Source organism: Dryobates pubescens, chromosome 14 (genome assembly GCF_014839835.1).
Source record: "Dryobates pubescens isolate bDryPub1 chromosome 14, bDryPub1.pri, whole genome shotgun sequence".
Lineage (NCBI taxonomy): Eukaryota > Metazoa > Chordata > Aves > Piciformes > Picidae > Dryobates > Dryobates pubescens.
In genome coordinates this window covers 5,081,020-5,099,570 of record NC_071625.1, presented here as the reverse complement: position 1 = coordinate 5,099,570, position 18,551 = coordinate 5,081,020, and the positions used below count along the sequence as shown (strand labels likewise).

The window sequence follows — 18,551 nt, the reverse complement described above, 5'->3', positions numbered from 1 at the left end:
TCCCTGGAGGTGTTCAAGAAGTGTGTAGGTGTGGTCTAGTGGTCATGGTAGTTGGGTTACAGCTGGATTTGATGACCCTAAAGGTCTTTTCCAGCTTTCATTATTCTGTGATTCTGTGACAAAGGAATAATGTGCACAAGTATTTATTAACAGAGAGGGACTATTCTTTCTACTACATTCTAACACAGACACCTCTGGGTCTTGTTACCTGCAGACATAAAAAAATACAGAGCAAATAATGAACAACCAGTGTAAACTTTAGAAAATGTCTTCCATGACTTCCATTCAACAGCTGTAAGGACCAGACAGACCATCGTGTAGGCAGCTGCAGTGTGAAAAATCTTCATTTTAATGAAGAATTCACTAGGAGAGTCTTTCAAATATTAAACTATATTTCAAATGCAGAAGTATGACATCTGGTACCCCTGTGCTACATCATAGAAGATCTGAGGTGGTTTACAGTGATGCCTGTCTGAGTACAATGAAAAAACTGTCACTTATCCTGCACACTTCTGAATTCAGTGCAGAAGCCTTTGGAATGTCTAAAGGACTCTAAAGCTGTGAAGGTGTAAACTGTGAAGTGTTAGCTGTTGGAGTGTTTTTATACGCTTTATGCAAGATGATAACATCCCATGTGTTCCAGCCTAGAGACTTGGGAAAGGGTCATGCTAATATCTACAGGTATTTAGAATAGAATAGAATAGAATAGAATAGAATAGAATAGAATAGAATAGAATAGAATAGACCAGGTAGGAAGAGACCTTCGAGATCATCGCGTCCAACCTATCATCCAATACCACCTAATCAACTATACCATGGCACCAAGCACCCTATCAAGTCTCCTCCTAAACACCTCCAATGATGGTGACTCCACCACCTCCCCAGGCAGCCCATTCCAATGGGCAATCACTCTCTCTGTGTAGAATTTCTTCCTAACCTCCAGCCTAAACCTCCCCTGGTGCAGCTTGAGACTGTGTCCTCTTGTTCTGGTGCTGTTTGGACCAATATGAATGACATTCAGTGCCCAGTGCATGTGGGCTGGTAAAAGGAAGTCCTCAGTTAGTATCTCTTTTACATATATCTTGTTCGTGAAAAGTATTCCATCTTCATTTTGGGTTTTTTTTTGGTGGGTTTTTTTTTGGGGGGGAGTGGTGGGTTTTTGTTTGTTTGTGGTTTGGGGGTTTTTTTGCTTTGTTTTGGTTTGGTGGTGTTTGGGTTTTGGTTTTGGTTTTGGGTTGGGTTGGGTTGGGGTTTTTTGAGATGTTATTCTGGAATTTTCATTCTCCCAAACTGTTTTATCTGTGCTGAAATTATGCCTTATGTTATTCCCAAATGACACACACGCTAATTTTAGATACAAACAGGAAGAGAGAGCCATGTGTTCATGCCTGAAACCCAAGGAAATGATTAACAGGGTTGATTCATTTTGGGTTACTATCAGTTTCTCAAGACCTAAGTACCGTTGCTAAAAGCCATAGACCTTCAGCAGAGTACTCACCAGGAATTACCTGCTCCTAAATGAACAAAAATGAATTGCACTTACTAACGAAATTACTAAAGCTTGGATTATCAGTGAATTGTCAGTCCTATTTCCTATCACTGGGCACCAAAGAAATGAGCCGACCCCTATCGTCTTCACCCCCACACCCTTTAGGTACTGATACGCTTTGATCAAAGCGATAGGAAATAGGACGAGAGGCACAAACTAAAACACAGGCGGTTTCACTTGAACATAAGAAAAGCTTTACTGTGGGGGTGACGGAACACTAGAACGGGCTGCTCCGAGAAGTGGCGGAATCTCCTTTAGAAACTTTCAAAACCCGCACAGACATTGTGACCCACGGGCAACCTGCTCTAGGTGACTCTGCCCTCGGGAGGTCCCTTCACACCATGCTGTGACTGTGAAGACATCCCTCGCCGCCTCCCGGACAGCGCAGGGGATGCTTCCCCTCTCTCCCCCCATCCTTGGCCCAGGGGATGTCTCTCTGCTCCACGCCTCGCTTCCCGCGAAGGAACAGGCTGCTGCCCTGGCATAGCTCCCCCAAGGAACCAGCGGAACCGGCACGCCCTCCTGCACCTGAAACTTTCCCGATGCTAGAACCATTTTCCCACGGCAGGGAAGTACCTCCTCCTCGGGCTGAAGGCGGAGCAGGCTGCGGAAGAAGGAGGGAGGGAGGAGCGGCGGGGAAGGAGAGCGGCGGGAGTGTCCCTCTGAGCTTGGCAGCGGAGTGCGAGGATGAGCGTCGGGGATGGCGGAGGCAGGGCGGCCGCCATCAGCTACGCTCTTCCCTCTATCCCTTCCAACAAACTCCCGGATTTGCGTTTTATCAGCCGTGGAGCTTACGGTACCGTGTCCGCCGCCCGCCATGCCGACTGGAGGGTCCCGGTGGCCCTCAAATGCCTGCAGGGGCCGCTGCTAGACAGGTGACGAGGGTGGGGAGGGGAGGGGGACATCGGCATGGGGCATCGCGGAGGGAGCGGCCCCGGGCAGGCGGGGGTGATAGGGGAGATGCGGAATCGGCAGCCGCGCTTCCCCTATCGTCCCCCGCCTGCCCGGGGCCGCCCAGAGTCGGTGGGTAGTGCTGGTACAGTTTATTCCCGAAACAGAAACCAAGAACTTGGCGTCTGACCAGCCAACTAAGATGGTGTTGTGGGCTTGTACTAGTTTAGGCATCACTCGGTGCCCTTCTGATGTGGAGCAGACAGATGAAGTGATCCCCAGGCGCAGGAATAGACCTTGATTATGTTGCAAGTACTTTCCCGGCTACAGCTGAATCCCGTGGGAGAATCCCGTGGGAAAATCCCGGGGCTTTCTCAGACCTAGTCTTTGCTGGAGAGAGGGAGGGAAGGATGGATGGAGTTGTGCCTCTTGTCCCATGCTTTCTTTGAAGGCTGCCTCTTTTACTTCTGTCATTTCATATCACAGTATCACACCCCACAGTATCACAGTATATAATTTTGTATGAGAGAAGCCTCCTTCTGTTATGTAGATAAGGACCAACAATTACCCTTAATTTAACATCCATCTAAATTAAATTTAACTGTGGTAGAAGCTCCAGGCATTCACTTCTCACCATATACTCTTATGGCCATTTCTTTTTGAGAGAGAGATCTTTGTCAATGGATCCAGACCAATGTGAGTTGTTCTGCATGTGCTTGAACTTGGTGGGCACAAGCCAGCTCTCACTGCGAGCTGTAGAGCCACATTAACACGTGCTGTGATGAGCAAATCGTGGTGGGCACATCCCTGGCTTGTATGGAGCCATGCCCCATCACCAGACTGGCTCACATCCGAAGGATCAGTCTTCAATGTGCTGTGAGAGTCCTATATTTGGATGTCCTAGTCAGGTACTTGCACCTGTGTCAATCTCCACTGGTATAAAATCTGATTATTTTTTTCTTAGAGTTATCCTTCATGGTCCCAAGTGTCCTCAATGTCAACAAGCCCTTATTTTTTTCAAGAATGCTTGAGATACAAGGCATATCAAATACTTTGTCATTTTTATGAATAAGAGCATACTCAACCTTACATGAAACTTGAGCATCTCAAATCCTGGTGGTGAACGTTCTGAATTTGTAAAGATGCATCGAATTCATGTTTAGGAGGAGGTTTGATATAACAGAGACCATTCACACAGCTAAATTCAGGCATCCAAGCATCATGAGGCTGGTCTCTTCCTGCTGCCTGTGCGAACTAGGGAATATTTTTTGCCAGAGGGTGACTGAAAGCAGTGACCCAATTTGAAGGAACTAAATTTAAATGGATTGGAGAATTGAGAGTATTAAAATCTCCACTCCAGGAGATTAATATTGGGCCTCAGTGAAAAACTCATGGCTTGAAGATGGGCAGTAAAAGAGTGCCTTGCTATCAAAACAGCATTGTAGGAATCAGACGGTGACAGGGGCTGCTGCACATAGCTACATGATTTTTTCAAGAGAATACAGTGAACTCAGCGTTTACTTTGAGCTTCCTAGTATTGGTATGGTAATGTTGTTTGTTTGTTTGTTTTCTTTAAGTGACAGAAACCACCTTCTGAAAGAGGCAGAGATATTGCACAAAGCCAGGTTTAGTTACATTCTGCCAATCTTGGGAATTTGCAACGAGCCTGAATTTCTGGGGATAGTAACAGAATACATGACAAATGGGTCATTAAACCAGCTTTTGCATGGGGTAAGTGTACTTACAGTCTTTAAATACAACCCCTGGTTGTTTCAAATAGATTGTGATTCCCAATCACAAGTAGTACAGCAAAGTGTAGTGTTTATAATACTTCAAATTCAAGGCCAGTTATTACCACTAATAGCCTTTGGTGCTCAGAGAGACTTTCAGTATCTGAAAAAGACAACCAAACTCAGCAGGCTTTAGGTTGATTGCACTTGTTGCTTTAATGTCATGACCTGTAACAATGCTACATGTTGAATTATTATATAAAATCCTTTTAGATATCTCAGTCACTTATGCTTACTTCAGCATCAGTTTTAGAATTCTTGCCCCTGTAAATATCACACAAAAGTTAGTGGGTCTTTCTGAATTGCAATCTTTATCAAAAAAGAATGGGAAGATTTTTTTACTTTAGTTTATAGGAATCAATTAATGCTGATCTGACCAGATACAGATATTTCTACCACATTTTACTCTCCAAAATGAGTTCTTTTGTGGTGAATCCTCGCGTGCTTACCGTAGCTTAATCTGAGTGTCTGGTGTTCCTACTACTGCAGTTGTGTTTTAACAGCACTGCAGTCTCTTCTGCACCTTTAATCAATACATATCTCATTATTTAGAGGGCTAAGCTGTGGTTTTTTTTTCATAGAGGTACTCATGTCAATGCAGATTTTAAGATTTCAGTTGAGTTTTGCTGCCTTTTTCTAAAGGTGTATTATTATCTATAAAGTTAGTATTTTGTATTTAGTTGTTTAGTTTCACCACAGCTTCTTTTCCCTCTCCCATGTCAATTGAAGATGTGATTCTTGCCTTCCTTTTTGTAGTACTCATAATCTATAGGATGCAAGTTTCATGCAGGAATTCATTTGTAAATGGTATTTCTAAATGGGTGACTAGTGCAGTGAATGTCCTGCATCATGCGTAGCAGTTACAAACGACTAGGTGAATGCCAGGGAACATCAATATAACACAGCATGATTAACATTTATAGATTTGTTTTAACAGTTAGCCAGCCTTAATGTTCACTTACAGCCTCTTAAGGTGTTCGTATAATGTGTATTTTTAAAAAGTTACCACTTGCCCTGAGTCAATTTCTTATTGTAAAAGTCACTGCGTTGTGCTGTTAAATCAAAGCAGAGGATTATATTCTTGTTTTGTGGGTTTAATCTTGGCAGAAAGATGTATACCCTGACATTCCCTGGTGCCTGAGATTCCGCATCCTTTATGAAATTGCTTTGGGAGTAAACTATTTGCACAACATGAACCCTCCATTGCTGCACCATGACTTGAAAACCCAGAATATTTTGCTGGATGATGAATTTCACGTCAAGGTAGAGTTATTTAATTCCCATGTTCTGCAGTGTCCAGAATGAGCAAAAGTGTTTTAATTATTGTGAAGGAGTAAGAGTGAGAATGTGGCCACTCAGAGGAGATGTAATTGTATGCCAAATGTTTTGCCCTATCTTTGCAGACAGAACTTTTGAGTTTTTCTTTTGAAAACTCTGTTGTGGTCAAGTGTGGATTTAATCCTTCTGAAAAGACCAAAAGCCAGAATTTGGGCTGTTTCTGCTATTGCAGTAGCTGATGCTGAGTAGTAGTGACACTCTCATGTGTCAGCCTTCTGAGGGTTGCTATGTCTGACCCTTTCTGAGAAGAAAATTGTAAGTGTTCCTGTCTGAGATATTCAGAGGTATTAGATCTGGAGGATAGTAGATCAGATTGAGATGTTACCATGTAATGTGTACATACATGTTCTGTTAGTGTAGTGTAAGAACATGCAAAAGGTGACTGCGAAATCTGAACGTGTTGGAAGATGCCTTTTGTGAAGCTCCTTAGAGCAAGCAACCATTCATAGAGAAATGATATTAGTTAAAAACTGCAATTCTGCCTTTTAAAATCACATTGCTGTGATGTGAAAAAGAGACTAAAAGCACTTCTGACTAAATTGGTTGGTGCTTTCATAATTGCAAGATTTGTTGTGTTTTGTCTCTGCTTTTAAAATGAAATATACTCTTCAACTAAGTGAGAAATAAGAGGTATTTTGCACTTAATTTATACTCGAATGGCAAATGCTTCAATTGTTTGATCAGTTAATTAAACGTTCTGTGAGGTTTTTGAGCAAAGATCCATGATCCAGTGCTGATTTCTCCTTTCTCCATTGCAATGACATTTTTCTTGGCAGCAAGGTGCCTTGCAGAGCTTTGTCTCTGCTCACGCCCTCAGCAGATCATACCTCCTCCCACTCAGTTGTGCTGGTATTGCCATCTCTCCAGCTTCCTGACAAACCTGATTGGGGATCTGGTCCAAATAGTTTTATTATCCATTCTTTTTTTTAAATCCCTAGCAACATTGGTGTCTTCTGGTGTTCTGCTTGGCTGCATGTAAATAGTTGCTTTGCTGGAACAATTGAAAGGAAGAGGTTAACTCTTTGGTACCTGCTCTACTTCCTGTAAGGAGTCTGTGAAATCATGATTGTCCTTGAGGGTTTTAAGTGGGTTTTTTTGGGTGATGTAAGATTCTCTGAATTAGAACAGCTGGCAGGAAATGGAAGGAATGTTATTATGTATGCCAAATAGAAGTATTGCACATGTGTAGAAATAACACTGTTTATAGAGGGCTTCTTGCTGTCCCAGGTCTACAAAATGAGCAAGATAATGCAAGCAGTTACAGTGAGGAAGGCTTGGTGAGAGTGAGTTGCAGAGGAAGAAAGGTTATTTTTTTTGCTGTGCATTGTGACTGCACACTCTCCAGAAAGCTTCTTTCTGTTATCTTAGTTGTTACAGTGCTCACACAGGTGTCTTTGTTGAAAAAGGTTTTGTTCTTCTGCACTTGTCCAGCTTTTGCAGAGCTGGTGGATGGCTGCTTGCTTTTCTCCTTCATATGGCAGACACTGCAGCTCAGCCAGCAAGCACACCCTGCTGGTGGTGTGCCTCCTTACCTGTAACCTGGTCTGACATTTCGCTCCCTGGCTTGTGGATGTCTGGTAATGAAAACTGGAGTTAATTAATTTTCTGTGTAGCTGTACTGCACAGTAAACAAAATAGGCAGCAATATTTTGCATCACAGAATTTCAGAATATCAAATCTATTAATTCAGGATCAGTATTGCAGTGTACTGGGGGTGAGGTGGCATGCCCCACAATTTTTCTGTGAAAGTAACTACCTTGGGACATCTGCAACCTAAATTCTGTAGAGCTATTATGACTTGTACTAGATTTGAGCTTTCATTGCAGCTAGGGAGCTTTGCCTTTTTTAAGCCAAAGAAAGTGATTTTCTTCATAGGGGACAGACTTCCACAGCAGATTCCCCAGCCATAAAGTACGTGAGTCCTTCCTTAAAAGCAGGAAAGGATGGGCCAGTGATATAGGGACAGCATGAGTCATGACCTGGGAATGCTTCTTGAGCTGGAGCTGGTGTTTCCTGTTGCTAGGACAACCACATACTTTTTGTGCCTCAGGTTGAGGACTTCAAGTGACCCATTCTATTGGGAGTATTCCAGGAATTTCTAACAACAGTCAGCAGATAAATCCAGTTTTTCTTCTCAGGTCAACTTATTTGTCCTTTCCAGATTGCAGATTTTGGCATGTCAAAATGGCGTGTCATATCCATGTCGCAATCACGAAGCGAAACCTCTTTGCCAGAAGGAGGAACAATTATCTACATGCCACCTGAAGATTACAATCCCAGTCAGAAAACCCGTGCCAGTGTGAAATACGATATCTACAGGTAACTCTAGTTGTTCTCAGGTGGGCTTAGCAGTCTGAACTCAGATTTCATTTACTGACCTCAGACTTCAATCCATTTTCAGCAATTTTATTCATCTTCTGACGTGTGGTAAGCGTATAAGGAAAGTCAGCCAGGGCAAAAGAGAATTGAGTGTAATTGGATTTGATCAGCTGTTTCTTTGGGAGATGCTGTGCCAAGTGTAATGCTCCAGAAATCAAGCTAAAACTAGACAAACAGAGGAGTCTGGTTCTAGAAATGAATGTGACACATAGACACAAGCTAGGGAGGGGCGAAACTGTTCACACCATTACCTCAGTGCACATAGCCTTGTAATCTGTGCACATCGATTAACACAATTTGCAGAACGTACTTGGGGGAGAGAAGAAAATACATTTTTTGAAAGGCATTAGGGAAAAAAAAGAGGTGATGAAGTTAGAGGAAGTATCTAGAGAGATCTCCTTAGGGAATAGCTTACTTTATAAAAAGTTCAGATAGATTTGCATCATTCGGCTCTGCATATTAGAAGTAGTAGAACAGGAAGAATTGGAGTGGTGGCAACCCGTGTAACAAAGCAGCGATTGTTCTTGGGATTCTCACAGGTGAATGGAGATTGAGGAGGCACAAAGCAGGGAATATCACTGTGACAAAGTCCATCTTTGTCTTTTTCTCTCACCTTTACCTTCAATTATCTTTGACAGGATTGTATTTTGTTGGGAGGAAAATCAGTCTCAGAGAGTCATACTGACTTCCAGGGAGAACACTATTTCTCTTAATTATCCTTTACCCTTAAAGGGTACAAGAAGTTCCTTGACATTCCTGTCCAAAGAAAAAGATGGGAACATACCTGCTTTCCTCATTCTTTGATGAAAAAACCTGGACTAGGAAGACACTGAAAAGGAGTAATGGTATACTGTGGGGAAAACAAGCAGCAGTGTAATGTTATCTCCTCTGGCTTCTGCTTTAGAGGGGTTGAAAATGTGGGTGGTGGCTTAATGAGTGAGTGGGCATAAGGAAAACATGCTTGCTAGAGAAAAAAATTTGGTGTAGAGAAATAGCAATGAAATGGGAGAAAATAAGAGAGAAAAGATCAGTAGAAGAGTTTAGAAAACAGATTAGGAAGAAAAGAGATTGTTTGAGAAGAGAGAAACAAGAGAGTGTTGTAAGGAGGGATGTCAACTCAAGGCAGAAAGACATGAAGGTGGAGAGACAGTGAAGGAAATCACCATCAGAAAGGTCACACAGGAAGGTCTGTGCTCAGGATCAGAAAGAGATGCTCTGAAGCAGAAACAAGAAAGAAAACCTGAATAAAGGGCCACCATCAGGAAGCGGTTTGCTGCAGTGTTGTAGAATTCACAAAATAATCTTTAACTGCAGAGAGATTCCAAATTGAATGAAAGTCTGGATGTCTGATTAACTGATCACAGGAGATAGAGCTGAATGTTGCTGAGATATTGAAGACAATTTGTGAGGAAGGATCTTCTTTAAGGAAACAAATCTTTCACACAAGAGTCAAGCGGCATTTATTTCTACAAAAGGAAAAATCAGCTGTGCCAAAACAAATCATCCTTCTTGGATTTCTCAGGAAGGCAGCAAGAGGAGGTTTTCACAGTATCACAGTATAACTAAGGTTGGAAGAGACCCCAAGGATCATCAAGTCCAACCTGTCTCGACAGACCTCACGACTAGACCATGGCACCAAGTGCCACGTCCAATCTCCTCTTGAACACCTCCAGGGACGGTGACTCCACCACCTCCCTGGGCAGCACATTCCAATGACAAACGACTTGCTCAGTGAAGAACTTTCTCCTCACTTCGAGTCTAAACCTCTCCTGGCGCAGCTTGAGACTGTGTCCCCTTGTTCTGGTGCTGGTTGCCTGGGAGAAGAGACCAACCCCTTCCTGGCTACAACCACCTTTCAGGTAGTTGTAAAGGGCAATGAGGTCACTCCTGATCCTTCTCTTCTCCAGGCTAAACAATCCCAGCTCCCTCAGCCTCTGGTGTAGATACCACTTAGAAGAATCCAAAAATATTAAGTAAGAATGAAAGAACTGATACTTAAAATCAATCATTTAAGATGAGGTTTCCTAAATACTTACTCCATTCACATTTTAACATTCCTTTACATTAAAAATTAATCAAGTAACTCTTCAGTGAAAGCAGTCCTCCCTGTCTGTTCTTCCGACTGTTTACAAAGGCCTGGAGGGATAGGACAAGGGACAATGGTTTGAAATTAGAGAAGAGCAGATTTAGGTTGGATGTTGGGGAAAAGTTCTTTACTGTTAAGGTGGTGGAACACTGGAACAGGTTGCCCAGGTAGGTAGTTAAGTCTCCATCCCTGCAGATACTCATGGTCAGACTTGACAAGGCTCTGAGCAGCCTGATATAGTGGAGGATGTTCTTGCTGATAGCAGGGGGGTTGGACTAGATGACCTTTGGAGGTCCCTTCCAACCCAAACCATTCTATAATTGTATGATGGAAGTGTGAGGGAAAGCCATATTCCCTACTAGTAGCCTGTTTCCCATGGGTATGTCAGACAGTGCCTGTCCAGACTGGGGAGATGCCACAGTACTGCAGTTAGGACAGGGCTCTGGGGCTCAGTTTAATTTGTGTATTGGGATTTAAACTGCATGTACATAATTCACAGTGTATTAGTGGAGCTAATACAGATTTGGAACAGGAGTTTATATGTCATGTACATTTTCTGTAGTTCTGGGTGGAAGTCACTGGTTAAAATTCCTGCTAGTTTTCATATGTTCAGCTCATCATTATAGAATCATAGAATTGTTTCAGCTGGAGAAGACCTCTAAGATTGAGTCCAGTCATTGACCTAACACCACCATGGCCATTAAGCCATGTCCAAAAGTGCCATGTCTGGTTAGCTAGATGTGTGGTTAGATATAGTCCTCTGCAGTCACTGCTCTGATCCTGTGCATGCAGGATCATCTTAGCAAAGTGGCTTTAATGGAATGTAAAGCTGAGCACTTTGTGTTATTCAGTGCTGGTAGCTGAAAATAACATCTATACCTTTTATGCTTTAAACAGTTATGCAATTATTATGTGGGAAGTGATGTCAAGGAAACAGCCTTTCGAAGGTAAGGTCATGTCTTCCTTTAATTCATTTGTTTAGCTTTACATAAAGGCTAAATTGAGACCTGGGTACTTGGGAAAGTCATTTTAGAGGTTACCTTTTAATGGCTGAGCTTGTAAGCTTGTTGTAGAGGAACATTTGGAGGTTTCTTTTCAAACTTGACACCTTTTTTTTATTACAGTGTTGTTTGACGAATTAAAAATCCGTTCTTTTGTAAAAAAAATAAAACCCAACCACCATAATCTTGTTTTGATGAACTATAAATACTATATCTGCAAACTATTCCTCCTATCATATGCTATTTATATTGCATATGTATATATGTATTTATATTGACTGAATGATGTCTATTTTGACAGAAGTTATAAACCCCTTGCAGATAATGTACAGTGTGTCACAAGGACAGCGACTAGACTTAAGTGAAGAGAGTTTATCGATGGACATTCCTCATCGAGCGCTCATCATCAGATTGATAGGAAGTGGATGGGCACAAAACCCTGATGAAAGACCATCGTTCTTAAGTGAGTTTACCTTGCACAACGAGAAAAGGTTTTTAAATCACCAGATTTCTGTTGAATGTGCTACTTAGAGAGCAAGGTTGTAGTTCACAGATTCACAGATTGTGTTGTGGTGGACGTGACCCTCAAAGGGCATCTTGTCCAACCCCCCACCAGTCAGCAGGAACACCTCCAACTACATCACGCTGCCCAGGGCCACATCCGGTCTGATCTGGAATGTCTCCAGGGACAGGGCTTCAACCACATGCCTGGGCAGCCTGGTCCAGTATTTCACAGCTTTCATTATGAAGAACTTCTTCCTTATGTCCAACCTAAATCTATCCTGCTCCAGTTTCAAACCACTGCCCCTCATCCTATCACTGCAAGCCCTATTGCTGCCAAAGGAAAGTGGTGATGCTGTTAAGAGATCTAGGTGCTCAGTCTTCTTGTGTATATTTCACCAGCTCTGTAAAAGGAAACTTTTCACAAATGGAACAACATGTGCCATTAAACCAAGTTGTTAGTTGGAGTCTTGCATTTTCCATCTATGATGCACTTGTGAAAAAAGGCAGCACTTGCACTTGAGGGATTTTGGTTTTAATTGTTAGAGTGAACAATAGTGACATACAGAACAAGTACTGTGGAATGTATAGCAAACATACCAACAGGCCATTGCACATCAGATACGCTACAATGACTTTACTTTGTGTTTGCCTCTCCCATTTTTCCCTGAGACTTCATCTCTGATTATTCTGCCTCTCTGATTGAGCAGGAGGTGGTTGCAGTCAAGCACTGAACTGTCGCTTTCCATCTTTCCTTTGTGCGGCTTTTTGTCCATGAGAAGGAACAAGATAGGATAGGATAGGATAGGATAGGATAGGATAGGATAGGATAGGATAGGATAGGATAGGATAGGATAGGATAAGGATAGGGATAGGGATGGGATAGGATAGGGTAGGGTAGGGTAAGGTAGGGTAGGGTAGGGTAGGGTAGGGTAGGGTAGGGTAGGGTAGGGTAGGGTAGGGTAGGGTAGGGTAGGGTAGGGTAAGTTAGGGTAGGGTAGGGTAGGGTAGGGTAGAATTGAATTGTATTGAATTGAATTGTATTGAATTGAATTGAATTGAATTGAATTGACCAGGTTGGAGAAGACCTTCAAGATCATTGAGTCCAACTTATCACCCAACACTATCTTACCAACTAAACCATGGCACCAAGCACCCCATCCAGTCTCTTCTTAAACACCTCCAGTGGTGGTGACTCCACCACCTCCCTGGGCAGCCCATCAAAATGGCCAATCACTGTTTCTGTGCAGAACTTCTTCCTAACATCCAGCCTATAAATACTTCCAGCCTTTTTTACAGTGGATTGCAGAATTTATTACAATTTCTTCACCAAGATGGTTATATTGCACTGGAACAGGCTGCCCAAGGGAGTGGTGGAGTCCCCCTCCCTGGAGTTATTTAAAAGATGTGAGATGTGGTGCCTGGGGAGATGGTTGAGTGGTAGATTTGGCAGTATTAATTAACCATTGGACTTGATCTTTAAAAAAATTTTCCAACCTCAACAATTCTATGATTATTTTTTTCCCAAAGAAGGAAAAATTATTATTCTTTTAATCAAAAAGAATATCCACATAATAATTTTTCCTTATGTGCTCTTGTTTCCCTGTGTCACTTAGCCTAAACAAAATAGCCATCAAGTCTGTGCTTTCACTGAAGGGATAATTGCCAGCGATGTGTACTAAAGCTTGAGCTTATTTGGATTCTGTTATTAGCTCTGTGCCTGTAGTAAGATGGTCTTTGAGGAGAGCACACATTGCTTTCTCCCCTACTTTACCATCCTAAAAAGAAAGAGGAAGTTGCAAAACTGTTGCAAAATTAAGGGAAGTAAAGGTCACTGATTGGGAAATGTTATGTTTAGCATAGCATGGGTTGGGGAATTTAAAACACCCAGACCCCTTTTTTTGTTAAACTTTAACTAGAAAAGCTTGGTTAATTTGTCTTGTCTCCCTAGAAAGAAGGGGTAAAGACTGCTTAGCACCATGTTTCTACCCATTGGAGTATGTAACTACCATTTAATTACTATCAACAAAAATTAACTGCTGGTATTTCAGTGTGGAAACCAAGTGTCAGACCTACAAAACTCTGCTTTAAGTGATACAGGAAAATAAGAATCCCAGTACTGAATGTACTTCTTGCAGATGTTAATGGGAAAAAAGTTAATATGGAGGGAGTGTGGTAACATTAGAGGGGGAAATATGCTAACAAGCATGCAGCATGGTGAATTACAGTAAATGGGTGGAGTCCCCAGAAATGCAGTAGAATTAAGATATGCCATCATCCTTCCCTGGGGTTTTGTTGTACTTGACCACAGTTTCAGAGAGATGTTTTGATAACACAGTCATCTCTAAGTTTCAAATACTTGGCTTTGTAAACCTTTCAGCACTGGCAAGCAAGGAAGCATAGCACAAGTTGTCACTTGCTTTTTGAGGAAGATGAGCAGATGATTTTAGCTTCTCTGACTTGCTATCCTTGATGAGCATGAAGACACTGCCATTTGTATTCTCTAGATGTGGTAGGTCAGTGCCTTGACTATCACCATCTGTTGTGGCCCTGCCACACAGTGTCTGTTCCAGATTCTGCTGTGGTAGGAGTGCTATCTTGAATTACATGAGTGCAAGACTTGCAGTTGGATATAGTCCTGGATCAGTTTTGACACAATGTTGAGGTGGCCAGATCAGGGCAGGGTTTGTTCTGATGGTATGAAACATGCAGTTATAACAGTGAGGGCAAGAAATGTCTGTTTGGCAGAGGAACTAGTCTGATATATCAATACAGAAATTACTCTTTTCATGGCATCGTTAAAGTTGGAAAAGACCTTTAAAATCATCGAGTCCAACCATAACCCAACTACCATGACCACCAAACTGTGAGAAAGTAGCTTTAGCAAAACAGAAACTGAATTTCCAATTTCCACCTTAAATCCTTCAGCATAGTATTCTCTCTTTCTTTTTTTTTTCCCCCCCATTTAGAATGCTTAATAGACCTTGAGCCAGTCCTGCGAACATTTGATGAATTAGCCATGCTGGAAGCAGTAATTCTGTTAAAGAGATCAAAGGTAAGTGGCTGTTATTACAGTCATGAGATGGTCAAATAAGTTGGTAACTTCTGCTTGCTAAGAGAAATGTAAACTCCTTTGTCATTTATCTAATCTTGTATTCTGGCTGGAGCATGGTGTTTGTTCGGAGCTGTCGTCTTGCAGCAGAAGCATAATACAGGCAAACGTGTCTCTTCCAGTCACTGTATGAATCACGGTGTCTTAGCAAGAGTGGCAAGAAAGCAGATGTGGAGCAGATACCTCTAAATGTACCTCTGAATCCTCAAGAGGTAAATATTTTAGATACTGCTTTTGGTATGTTGGCATCATTAAAGAACACGAGAGCTTTAAAGGGGGATAAGCTTATGGGGGAATTGGCCTGCAATTTACTTTATTCTGCACTCACAAAAGGCATAAAATGCTGGAGTGCAAGAAGTATTTAGTAATGTTGGTAAAGATAGTGAAAGACAGGTGAGCAGACATAACAAGGGCATGTTTGGTATATCCTCTAAAGTGTGGGAAAGCCAGCCCCTCAAGGAGGAATATAGCACACAATGTCTGCATCTTGTGAGAGACTGTCAACTGCTCCCTTACACCTCTATGGAGCTTCCTTAGACAGTGCCACAGAGATTTGCTTTTATACTTTGATTTCTAATGCTGTTGCTTTTGATTCTTACTAATAATTAAACCTATACAAAATTACTGTCAGCTCTGGAAAAACACAAGTGTTAGTATAACATTGATTTCTTCTAGTTTAAGGTATTTTAATTGTGCTGTCTGTTGAGCTTTTTGCTAGGGAGAAGAGAGTGATGGGAAAGTATTCTGTAAATAGTTGCTGCTTCCTATACTGTGCATTTTCATGATGCATCTGGAATCATTTCAGGAAACGTATTCTGACTCCATACAGTGTGATGCACTTCCCCTTCGGAGCATCCCTCCAGATATATCAAAACTCAAGGGCAATATCCTCTCATCAGGTAGAGATACTAATAACTTCTTAATCAATGAAGTTGTCCTTGCAGCTTTTCACTCCCACCATAACACTGCATTTGCATGGTAGATACTTAGGTCTCTGTTTTTGTCAGAAAAGAGATCTGTTCTGTGAACTTACTGCTCAGTCCCCAAGGCTTAATAGGAATGTTGCAATGAATTTAGCAAATGGAATATTAGATTGGTGATGAGTGTGGTCTAATGTAACCAGTTAAGATAATGGTAAATGCTGCTGGATCCTGTTAAAAATGTCATATCTGCTTGTGAGGGTTATTGGCAAGATTGTGATGGTGCTGTTAATCTGACTTTCTTGCATGTATGTACAGATACTCTAAAGCCTCTGAAAATAGCATCTGTAAAACTACACTGCAGCAGAAGCGTTTGTTACTACTTTGCCAACATCTGCATCAGGTAGTTTTATGATGTGTGAAGCAGGATTGACATTCTTCTTACTTTGTCCAAAGGAGATGCAATTGTTTCAGATGATAATCTGTTCCCAGGTAGCTGTTGGCAAGAGAGGAGTTTGGCATGCCATCAAGGCAGAAGTTAATGAGTGTGGATTTTAGTTGAGTTGGTTTTTTTCCACCAATACAATTACAAGACTTTTTTTTAGAAGCCTTCTCCTTCAGAGTCAGGAACTGTCTTCTGACTTTCACTTCATTTAATTTTTCTTCCCTGCTCAGCTTATACAGAGTCTTGTTTGTTGTTTTAAGCTTAAATAGCTCTTTTCCCCATTTTATCTCTGATACAGAACAGAGCTTTTTAAAAAATTTACATCTACTGAGTTTATTCTGTCAATATTAGTTTAAAATAAAGCAAGATCCCTAAACCCATGGTCAAGCCCTGGTAAAAGATAAGGGATGTAGAGGTACTCTGAACCTGATTGTGAGGAATAGTGTATCTGAAGTGAATTTAGGTTGGGTTTGGCTTGTTTTATGGAATTACTCTGATTTATTTGTTTGTTTTTCTTGCCTTTTTTTTTTTGAGATGGAAGTTCTGGGGGTCTGCACTCTCTCAGCAGTCTTAGCACGGATGAGAACCTCTCTGTAACTCAGAGCGCCAAACTTCTCGTGCATCCATACGGCTGTTTACCCTCTTCTGACAAAAGTATTTCAGACACCTCAAACTCTGCATCACCAGTTCCTTCAGGTACAGCAAACACTGATTTAATTCCAGGTCTCACAATAAGTGGGTGTCCTGATAGCCAATACATATGTGTTTATGAAATGGAAACTGCACTTGTTGTTCTCCTGCCAAGTTACTGAGAGGCAGTTACAATACTAATTTCATGGGTTTTTTTCATCTTCTCCAACCTCAGATTTTGTTTTGGAAACCACACAACAGAATGTAGCTCATCAATGGATCCAAAGCAAAAGAGAAGAAATTATAGATCAGATGACCGAAGCATGTTTGAATCAGTCACTGGATGCCCTTCTAGCAAGATTTTTACTCATGAAAGAAGATTATGAACTTATAAGCACCAAACCTACAAGGACATCAAAAGTCCGCCAACTACTTGATACCTCAGATAGCCAAGGAGAGGAGTTTGCCAGAATTATAATACAAAAGTTGAAAGACAACAAACAGCTGGGACTTCAACCTTATCCAGACATTGCATCTAATTCTTTAAGAATGCATCTTTAGGTTTATTCTTCCTGTGTGAAACCATGTGAATATTTCTTACACCACCATTCTTACTTCTCTGTAGTGGTTTTATGTACATACTGCTTTGTCTTCACTGTGCCTTTGTAGAGCCTCAGAAATGACTCTGAGTTCACCTAGACTGCATTTGATGAGTTATCAATTAATCAGTTGGAGTGCAGTCATAAAGTCAAACACTTGACATTTGTTAACTCAGTTTATAAAACTATTTTGTTTATATATGGGAAAGAAGAGAAAAAAAACCATTAAATGTTCCCCATTTTACATATTTTCTGTCTATACACATCCTTAACTTCCACCTTACAGGACTGAGACAGCCCATTTCAACTCAAATTTTCTCCCTCCAGCTGATCTTTGAGATGGAGGAGGGGAAAAACATCTATGTGCTCTCTTTCAGGGCTTGTATGCTGTGTGAATAATAAATTTTACCTTTCACCCATGCTGGTTACTCCTCCCAGGGTGCTGGAGAAGAGCAGTAGGTGGGGGGAAGTTTGCATTGAATTTTTACAGGACTGTTTATTCTCTTTTGTTTTGCCCATTTTGTTGCCAGGACAAGCAGTTCAGACCACTGCGTATCAAGAATGTCAGGCCCAAGAGGAGCCCAAGGACACAGGACATTGTGCTGCTCATCTGTCTTCTGCTGAGAATGGATGATTTAGAAAGTCTTTCACATGATTTGGTTGCACTTACTTAAACTCCTCTTGAAATCAGAGTATGATGAGGTCCACATACAGCTTGTACAAGGGAATGCTCAGCTAATACCTCTTCTACCTTTCCTCACTTGGTGCTTCCTTTACCTTTGTTGCCTGCCATAAATATTTCCCATCTCGTGTCACTGGGTCAAACTTCTAATTTAATTTCATTTTATAGCATTTACATGAAGAGCAGTAGTTTGGGTCTGTACAAAGACCTGCAACTGTCCTGCCAGGCTGGAAGTGATGTCCGTAGGTCTCTCCTGCCATAACCTGCTTAACCTTCTCTGGACACCTCCTCCACTGTCCTTTTTCAGTCTGAAGGATTGTGCTAATATGTTGAGGCACAAATAAAGCCACCTGAGAAAAAATGTATGTAAAAAAAAGATAGTATAAAAATGTCTTTTCACATGGGCATGGGGGAAAAAATGGAAACATAGGACTGCACATATTTTACACCTGCTACCAAGAGATGTCATTTTAGCACCTAGTTGCTTAGTAGTGGTTGATCCTCAGTCACTTAATGATGAATGACCTTCATGGTCTGCTGGCCTACCTTGAGTTAATGGGGTTGGTGGAGGTTCCTTGGCGTGGTCTGTGCATTGTGCTCTGTCCTTCATCAACTTCAAGATCAGACT

General features: G+C 41.6%; 1 protein-coding gene across 1 annotated transcript; it reads left to right on the top strand.

The window, feature by feature from the left end:
* Window positions 1-2,221: 2,221 nt before the first annotated feature.
* RIPK2 (receptor interacting serine/threonine kinase 2) lies at window positions 2,222-17,562 on the top strand. The gene is made up of 11 exons (XM_054167429.1): window positions 2,222-2,424; window positions 4,018-4,171; window positions 5,338-5,493; window positions 7,730-7,887; window positions 10,931-10,980; window positions 11,336-11,497; window positions 14,505-14,590; window positions 14,770-14,859; window positions 15,453-15,546; window positions 16,547-16,708; window positions 16,878-17,562. Exons 1-11 carry the CDS (start codon window positions 2,237-2,239, stop codon window positions 17,201-17,203), a joined length of 1,626 nt encoding a protein of 541 aa, XP_054023404.1. The 5' UTR covers window positions 2,222-2,236; the 3' UTR covers window positions 17,204-17,562.
* Window positions 17,563-18,551: the final 989 nt, after the last annotated feature.